Here is a 9,719-nt window from a genome sequence, read left to right on the forward strand (position 1 = left end):
GGCTGCTGTGAAGTCAGAGGCCTCTTTTTAATGAAAGCTGATCAAAAACCAGGTTCAAGTAGTTCAAAAATGTGAACATAATCTTCTAGTTTTGAATGCCAGTGCTGTAAATAACCAGTGAGTCCTGAGGTTCTGCCGCGAATACACGGGAGGAGGAAAAAAAAAAAAAAGCTCTAGAGTTTAGGTGACGAGGCATCCAGCTGTGACACTGACACTTTCAAAAAAGACAAATATAGCTTATCCCGAAGCTCACCGGAGCACTAAATTCCACACATCAGTAAGAGCAACTTTGAAGGTGGACATTTACTGTAGGTAATTTCAGAGTGACGCTTTTTCTGCGCCGTGAAAGCGGCAGGAGTCTGCCACCTGCTCGGCACGCTGAAGGTAGGAACAAACGCACTGAGAAGTGGCGAAATCGCTTCCCTGTCATAGATTCAGCTTACAAAAAACAATACTATCCTCTCTTATCTATATCTGACAGATACTATACAATCAAAGGTTGCGTACCAGTACTGATGATAGAAATTCAAAGTAAAAAAAATGTGGATGCTCTTCCAAATCGATTAATTATGAAACTCCAGATCGAGCACAAGAAGAAGGGCCTTTCCTAACACTGTGGTGTATGATCCTGTTCATAAGGATGGATAAAGATGACAGTATTGCAATGAATTATGCAAAAATTCATTTATTGAATATTTAATGAATGCCATGTTTGACTCTTCTGAGAGGTGAGCCATTCAAACCCCCTTTTTCTTTTTTTCCTGTTTGATTTATCAAATTATAATTAAAGTATTGACCTAAAAAGATTTAAAAAATGCAAATAAACAATGTTTTTCTTTCTTTTTGTCCTTGATGCAGACTTTAATGTCTGCACCAAGGACAAAAAGAAAGAATATGCCACGTACATGCAGCATGCTGGTTGTTTTTACATCATCTACTCAAATAATCTGATGGCGACATCCCTTATGGTGGATGACAAACAAGCACCATCTAAAAATGAAACAAAAGTGCTGCAGGCTATGGATGCTTGAGCTGCAACAAGCAAGAAAATCAAAGTCCGGCCGTCATTCCTGGAGCTCAACCTGTAATTTGTGGCAGATTGCTCAGAAACATGTAATTTCAGTTCCTTGGTTGAGACAGCGACACAGACGTAAGAAGGTAATCCACTGTCAGTCGCTGAGATCAAGGTATGCACTTTTATTTTCATGAGGTCGCAGAGTTTATTGTATTAACTTAAGGACACATGATCCATAATCCAATCACTGTCAGTGGGAACAAGAAATGAGACTTCAATACTGGTGACGTACTGGCGGCGTGCAACGTGCCGGTGACACCGGATAAAAGCTTCTCTGGCAAAACCAGGAAGATCAATAGAACAGGAAGTTAATCATGCCTCGATGGTGCTGGACCCAGCAGACCCATGGGTTTGAAATAATTGTACGAGGCAGGTCATGGCAGTGGGGGATTACGATTTGAATCGGCCTTATCAGCCTTCATATCTCTCCGTGCAGGGGCCACAAAGGGCACGCATTGCTGGTGATCAAGATGAGGACTATGAGGAGAAAATGAGGGCTCATAATCACTGACAATCATCTCCATCCATCCATAATTACTTAGTCATAGTGCTGACAGCAAAGGAAGTCATAGCAGTTTTTTTTGGGGGGTGGGGTTTTGTGTAAAGCCAAAACTTTTTCGTAAGAGTTGAACAATAAGTAAAGGGAAGATGTAACTGCGAGGAAAAAGATTGGTGAAATTTAATGTAGAAGTGAACGTTTTAGGTCTAAGTGATCTATTCTTAGTGACCTCAGGTCTTCAAAAGATATAAAATAGGCCTTGAAGACCCGGGGTGTGACAAGATAAAACTTTAAGCGATAAATTCATTGATGATCAAGTGAAAGTTACCTACCATTGCAGCTGCTTATCTAAAACGGAGTAAAATCTATTATGGTAAAGGAAAAGGTACAGCGAAACTATGAAAAGATCTTGCCACGAATCCAATTAGCTTTTTATCAAGCTGACTAAGGCAAAACTGTCTTCCAGGTCTGTCGACAAAAACATATTATCTTTCGAAAAGAAGTATGTAGAAGTGTGTTCCAAGAGGTTTAGTTGTCATATGAAGAAAACTACTTGCAGAAGCAGCAGCATTCATTTGGGTCTGTCTGTATGACTGAGCACCTGTTTAGCGGCGCTCACTGTAGCCCCGGAGCTGCTCCAAATAAAGATGGAAATAAATCACGTTATTGGCCGAGTTGTAGTCTCACTGACGGAGTTCCTAATTTAGTCACCGTCGCTCTGTGCCAACACAGTACTGGAAATACTGGACTGGAACCAGCTCGGTGCAGAATTCCTCAAAACATTAATGAATAGAACAATTTACGCAGGCATTTTCCATCTCCAGTGATTGGAAAACAACCCACACCACTTCACCTCCTAAAAAAAAGTCTCAACTGTTGCTAGGTGGCTCTCTCTCTCTTTTTAACCAGTGGACACAGAAATAGGCTCTTCCTTGTCGTAGTTCTCTTGCACTCGTGTTTCCATCACATATGTAATTCAATCAGCCCCATCGTCTGTGTTAATTCCCGACACATGAGCGGCACCAGTATAATCATGGTCATCACTCATTGCTCCGCAACAATAGCTCGCCGGGCGTACACAGCTCTTCCCATCCAGGTCGTACAAACTCAATTACTCATAAATTAAACTTCTCATTCAAGTTCGATTTTTGAGCATCATGTCATTTTGCATGATGTGGCGGCGTCGAGTGAGGCCAGCATGAATGCAACTTTAGAGTGCCATTGTTTTCCTGTCGCAAGCTGCTATGAGTACAAGGCTTCGGGACAATGAGCGGGACACAGAGTTAGCGTATTCTGTCAATGTGTGAGCACCTTCACTGCAGACAAAATAATGACAAAGCTGAATGAATGAAGTCATTTTAACAGATAGACACAAGACACATATTCACCCATCATAGTCTCTCTCTCTCTCTCTCTCTCTCTCTCTCTCTCTCTCTCTCAGCACCACTGACACATGAAGATAATACAGGGCATCTCAAAGATCTCGCCCGCATCGAGTGACCTGAGTGCTTCAGTCACACGGCATGCTTTCAAACTCGGTTCTTTCATCAGACAAAATCTCCTCTTCGTCCTTCCACATCAAGCACACATGTCAGACTAAATAATTTGTCTGCAAGCCGCCTGTGCAACTTCAACCCCCCCCCCCTGCATGCACAGACAGGTCCATGTTTATGTTGGCTTTGATGCAAGAAAACGCATGGACAATATTCTGAGGAGCCCCTCTGCAGCCCGTAAGGGGTACGTTCACCCGAAAAGCAAATAAAACATCTTTTACCACATTCACTGATGTGTATTTAGTCAAATGGATAGCTTTGGTTCTGTGTATATCGCCCCCGGCCTCTTCTGCTATCGCAGTACAAATTTTAGAACTTCAAATTATGGAGTGTAAAATCTGACATTTGAAAATATAAACAGGATGATGTCCGAGACATACGTCCCGGGAACATATAAGGGAATAAAGATCTTAATAGCAACAGGTTCTCTTTGAAAAATCTGCTTCATGCAAGGCTGCAAAGTAATGTTTGTTTTTCTGTGATTTGGTTGAGCAGACCACGTCTTCATGAGAAACATTAAAGCTCTAAATTTGAAGACTGTACATCATGAATACCATACGAGACTGTAAACCTCCAGAAAAATCTGGCTTTGTTCGTAGCGGAAGAACGCACTCGGGTCTTATCTCAAGTTGTTTAGAGAATGATCTGAGATGCGGAGTCTCTGTTTGATTATGAACCGTTAGAAAATCTTCATCTTCTTTTTGTGTGATTTACATTCAGAAGGAAGTTGTTTTGGAAAACACAGATTTCAGTTGCTTTCAGAGGATGAGTTGCTTACTCACGAGTTGCTTACTCGCTGAATGACCCCAACATAGTCATGTCCAGTGTCTGAGTAGACGCAAACATAGTGAAATTAATCAGTGCCAGAAATTTCCACTGTCTTTAAAAGCCCATGGGCAACAATGACACACCTATGAATTTATAACTGTGTATAATTCTTGAAGATCCTGTCAGAGTGAAACTTCACAGTTCAAAATCATTGCTGGAGCTGCGACCTGACTGATATTGGAACCACAGATTCAAGAAGAACAAAAGCTTAATGAATGAAAAGATGAAGACAGATGGGCACACAAAGCCCTGCAGGACAAAAAAAAACAACAGCTCTTGGAGCTTATCTAGTATTTAACAGGTTTTATTTTGATTTATTTTACATTTTCGAAGAGTGAGTACTGAAATCTTTCACTTTTGTGAGTTTTATCATCACACCTGATTGAATGACTCTTGAACTGTCCTTCTATACTGCTTTTTCCACCTCGGGTTTGTGGGACGCTGGAGCTGATCTCTGCTGTGCATGCTGGAAACGATACCAGTCCATCACGGAGAGGGACAAAATCGGAGAGAGACACACTCAGATTGACACCTACAGGCCATCTCGAGTGACCAATGAGCTTGAAATGCACATTTTTAATCAACCTGACGTCACAATTTCAACGATATCATGCACACAAGTTGTGTTTTGACAAAAATGCATGCGACAAGATCTTTTGAGAAAATATCCAAGTGGACACAACAAATACACTTGTAAATACTAAATAAGAGAAGCAGTTTTCCAACACTTGTCGCCGCCTATATTCCCATCTATGTATGAGTATTGTCCGTTTCTACTGTCGGAGATTCTCTCTATTGCAGAATATGTTGTCACATATTGCAAAAACAGTGATGATCTGTGACAAATACAAACACTGAAATAGATCTTTTTTTTTTTTTTATTTCTTTCCTACAGCACTTTGCGGTTCCCACCAGCACTTGCTTTCGTACATTGATGTCACAACATTTTGCACAGCCCTACTCTCTCCATGCATCGTTTCAAGCGGTTCCACGCACGCCGATCCGACAAGAGGCAGAAGACTTGCTACTGTTGTGTACAATGTGGGGCCACCTTGGTTGCGCTATCACGAGGAAGCAATTGTGCAGCCGAGACACTGGACCTATTAGTGGTTGGGGCTTCGTCGCGCTGCAGGGACGACTCTCATGCCATCGTGGTTGTTGTTCGCATCCCAACATTGCCAAGCCAGCCACTGTGCATGATGTCATGCTTTTTTTTTTTTTGCCTTTTCTGTTGGATCTGTTCACATTTTCCATCCTAATTAAATAATTGTTACAGCACAATCTTCTAATGGTATTTTTCACATTCTGAATAAAAAAAAACCAACAAAATACTTAGAGGCTTAAAGCTCATAATTAACTAGCACAAACTGCAATAAAGGCAGACTGAACCGAAGAAAAATGGCACAGAATAATACGTCTGGTAGCTCCCAATGGCCATGCTTTCATGTCTGCCATCTCTCATGGGTTCTGGTTTGTGTTAAATCACCTTTCTTTCCTATTGTTTCCCTGGATGAATACGACATTGTGCCGCACAGGGGCCGTTCGTCATTTGTAGCCTTGAGTCACTGTGGGCGCCTTCATTGAACTCACACAGCACGTCATTGTTCAGTAACCACTTATGTCCAAATGATAAGAAACAGGACACATCGTTATCTTTTGTGATTTGGTCCATTATTACGGTCGGGTTATTGGGGGTTTTGGGGAAAATGCAGTGTTGAGGACAAAGTGTCATGAGGTTGGCACTTTGAGTCATGGAAATAAATATTTCCCGATAAAGCCGACAGACAAAAATAGGATTCAGACCTTATTGGCAGTCAACTGCAGACTCCAATCGGTGAATAGGGTGTCAGGCTGTGGGATCATTCAGGACGTGAGTGAACAAAAAAAAAATCAATGTATCTGTCACATGGGGGAAGCGTTGGGATCAGAGGGTTATCTTCACTCTCCCACTCCATGTTATTCCTGTCACAACATCCCAGAGAGGAGCTTCGGCACAGTCCCGGAGCAAACCTGCCAATTCAAACGTCACGTGGCTGTTTGGAAATTCATTCTAATTTGCCCAAAATGCAAACATTCATTAGTGGCTGAGCTCCCATTGCTCTGCTCTGAGACAGCACAGCTCGGATCTAGAGGCCATGGTGACACTGGAAATGCTGTGTTGCAGCAGAAAACACTCATCTGAACTTGTATAACGTCAGCCAAAGGTCAACACTGAGGGTGAAGTTAGTGTCAGTGTTCCTGTTCCTCTTTTAACTGCACTTCAAAGTGCAAAAACTCACATGTTCCAAACTCATATGTTGGATAAATTCTGCATTTCTCTTGAGGCCTAAAAAACTGTTTCCATTTTGGATCCAAGGTCAACCAAGTCTCTTCTGAAATTATTTTTTTTAATCTCTCTGAAGTCGTTTAATGGTCAAAGAATAAAACACTCAAGCAACAGGCTTCAGAGCTTCACCCACTACCAGCTGCTTCTATTTTTCCATAACTAGAATCATGGACGTGGTAGAAGAAAAAATATGAAAAAGAATTGATTAAAAAAAAAATGCACAAAATGTTCTTCTATACCAACTAATAAAGTAGCAAAACAAAGAATTCCAGTTTTCCTCAGCTCTATCAGGCACAGCAAGTTTAAGTAATGGAATTTTAACATTGCCTATCAATATGTTATAGTATCGTCTGAATTGTTGATCAATAGACAACAAGCTTTATTTATCAACTTAAATAGCTGAACAATCATCCTTTATCCTTTCTGTTTTTTTCTTAAACCTTTAACCACTTGCATGCTGTGTCACTGGGCAGATCTATTCTTGCCCAATCATGAGCTGCCTAATGAGCTTGTGACCAGTAGTGGAGCCGCATGCAAACACTCCAACATCTGCAAACGGTTGGGCTGTGTTTGGCAAACATTATAATTGAGGATAGAAATTATGTTGGGAGAAGTGGCTTAATAAGTACTTGAATACAGACAAAAAACCAAACAAAATCCTGGTCATTAAAACTGACATGACAACAGCCATTTAACAAAAAGATTGAAGTGCATTAAACGTTGAGCCAGATTCTCGATGTTGTTGTGGAAATTTCAAAAAAATAATGGCAATCCTGAGGGAATACGAATCAATATGTGACCATCACTGGACCCTGTGCCAAACAATGCCATATTTCTCTCCTGCTATTTGTTTGAAATGAGTGACTTACCAATCCATCACAGTTGCTGATCGCCACAGAGGCCTCCGGCATGTCACTCACATCCCCAGTGAAAACACAGTCCCCGTGGATCTGCTCTTTGGCCTTTTCCTTGAAGTCCTCTTGCCATTCAACAACGGCCCCTGGGGCCACCAGTCTCCTGTTGGCCCTCAGACGGAGGTGCAGCTCCTTCCCAAACACAGTGACATTGAAGAACAAGTGCTGGGAGGCCGAGGCCGAGGTGACCGGGGGCATCTCGGGGGCACTGCGGGCCACCCTTCTTCTGCTGCCAGCAGCTGAGGAGGCGTCAGTGGCAGGAGCGCCTTTACTTCCACCTCCAGCAGACACCACGTGAGAAATGTAGCGGCCATGGGAGTCGGTGCTGAATGGCACGATAAGACCATATTCACTTAACTTTCCAGAGAGTTTTTCTGATGGGACAGACAGTGTCAAGTGAGAATCACATTCACAGATGTGAGAAAGAAAAAAAGAAAAGAAAAGAAAAAAAAAAAGAAAGACAATGAAGCAATGCAACACGGATGATTACAAGGGCATGCACCATAAGAGAAACGATCAAATGGACACAAATATTAATTCAGAAAAGCACACAGAGGTTTTATGTTTTCTTTATGAACTAAATCCATAAGCAGAGTGGAAATCCAGCAACACCCGGTATTGATTCGCTTCACCCAGAACAATGAAGCTGCTGGAGTTATAACAGTAACCAATCAATATTAAACACACTCGTCTGTACATATCACTATTCGTTTATTCTAAAACTTCACAGAACTTTTATTTCCGCATTGTGCATTTAAAAAAAGAGAATTAAAAGGACTGCTCACCATGTGTTTCTGCAGCGAAAATATGCTCCAAAAATAGTTGAGTGAGTGAAAAGCACATCAATAAATACATACAATCCATTGCGAGAGCGAAAGCGAGAGAGCTGCCACTTCAGCGCAAAGTTTTCCTTTCTCTTGTAAACTTTGTGCTTCCTCCTGAAATGAGAAAAAAAAAAAAAAACAGGAGAAGAAGGAGCAAATGCAGGAGAAAAGTCCTCAGAGTTGCGCTCCAGCGAGGCAACGGGGCATTTCTGAGAGTTTCCCTCTAGACGCCAAACTGACGGATACTCGCAAGTTGTTTCCAATCTTTTGGCCTGCGCTGAACTGCAAAGACCGAGACTGGTCCATCCATTTAGGGAGCTGAGGGGGGGAATCTGGGGTGCTGATGACGACAACTCCCCGGTACAAACCGGGACGCTTTGGAAGAAGTAGCCCACTTTTTTTTTTTTATCGTCTTATCCTTCCTTAGATAACTTTTTCCCCTTTTCCTTTCTTTCTTTTTTCTTTTTTTTTTTTTTAAAGTACCGGTCCAAGTTAACGCACGCCTCCGCGCAGGGGAAAAAGAAAAAAGGAAAAGGAAAAGAGCTCGGGAGGGTTCAGATAAAGTGTGCAGAGACAGAGTGTCCCGGGTGGTGAAACATCTGCCGTCCAGTCGTGCACCATTACGCACCAATGGGTCCGCTGCGGCGCTCGCCACTGCACCACTTCCATCCACTTCCACTGTGGGAGCGCCCGCGTGCAACTTCCACAAAAAAAACAAAAAACTGCTCTTACTGTTTAAAAAAAAGAAGAGAAGAGTCAATGCTCACAGCTGATCTCTTGGAACTCTCAAAGCAATAACTCAAAGATTTATTTACATAAGTCCACCAACACATGTTCGTCATATGTATCCAAGAAGGGGTTGAACCCCTACAGAAAATAAGAATAAGAATAAGAACAAGAATTAGAATAGTAAAATACGTTAAAATTGTAGAAAACTAAAAAAACAAAAACAAATGAAGAAAATACCAACAAAGTTATAAAGGATATAGGATATAATCGTGTACTTTGAGCCTTATGTTTTCATTCAGTGTTTGATTGTTGCAAACACTACATTCTTAATTTCTTACAAGAAAAGAAAAATGTAATAGGTAATCCACCGCAGATGTGTCACACATATGGTCTGCGGGCCAAAACTGGCCGGTCAGAGAGCCCAATCCGGCCAAAAGTCCTAATCACTCCACTGGTAATCACACTGTTGTTGTAAGATGACCAAGCATTAAATATAGAAAGTGATAGAGCAGAAGAAGCTAGAAACCTTGTTGCTTGTGAAGTCGCCTCCAAGCCTTGACGTAATGATGGATTTGTGCAAACAAGCCTGCGTTCTCAGAGGGATTCCACCAACCTGAAGAGAAACACTTTACACATTTCAGCTTATCCAACAGAATTTCTTTAATTATCACCTCACATTTACAGATGATACAAATGTGTTTAACTGAGGAATTAATACAGCTTTTCTTTATTGCATTGGAAAAACAATGACATTGTGTTCAACTTACCGGTATGTCTACTTCTCTTGAGATTTTTCAAAGAGTAGTATTTTTCAGCATGTGCCGGTACTTCTCTACAGTACTTTACATTATTTAAAAACTTAAATGCAATAATTTTACTGGTGTGGTCTTAAGACGTGTAAATTCAACTATATGTGTCCCTTGAACTAGACTAAGTTTGACACCCCTATTGCACAGCTGAGGGGAGCTGAA

General features: G+C 41.5%; 1 protein-coding gene across 1 annotated transcript in view; it reads right to left on the reverse strand.

The window, feature by feature from the left end:
* Positions 1–8,646, reverse strand: part of adamts14 (ADAM metallopeptidase with thrombospondin type 1 motif, 14) — a 47,013-nt gene extending 38,367 nt beyond the window's left edge. The window contains exons 1-2 of the mRNA XM_080517188.1: positions 7,981–8,646; positions 7,151–7,569 (exon numbers count right to left, since the gene is read on the reverse strand). Of these exons, the coding sequence (XP_080373314.1) occupies positions 7,151–7,569; positions 7,981–8,059 (498 nt within the window). The 5' untranslated portion in view covers positions 8,060–8,646. The remainder of the gene's footprint in view (positions 1–7,150; positions 7,570–7,980) is intronic.
* Positions 8,647–9,719: the final 1,073 nt, after the last annotated feature.

The sequence above is a fragment of the Blennius ocellaris genome (assembly GCF_963422515.1).
Source record: "Blennius ocellaris genome assembly, chromosome: 21".
NCBI lineage: Eukaryota > Metazoa > Chordata > Actinopteri > Blenniiformes > Blenniidae > Blennius > Blennius ocellaris.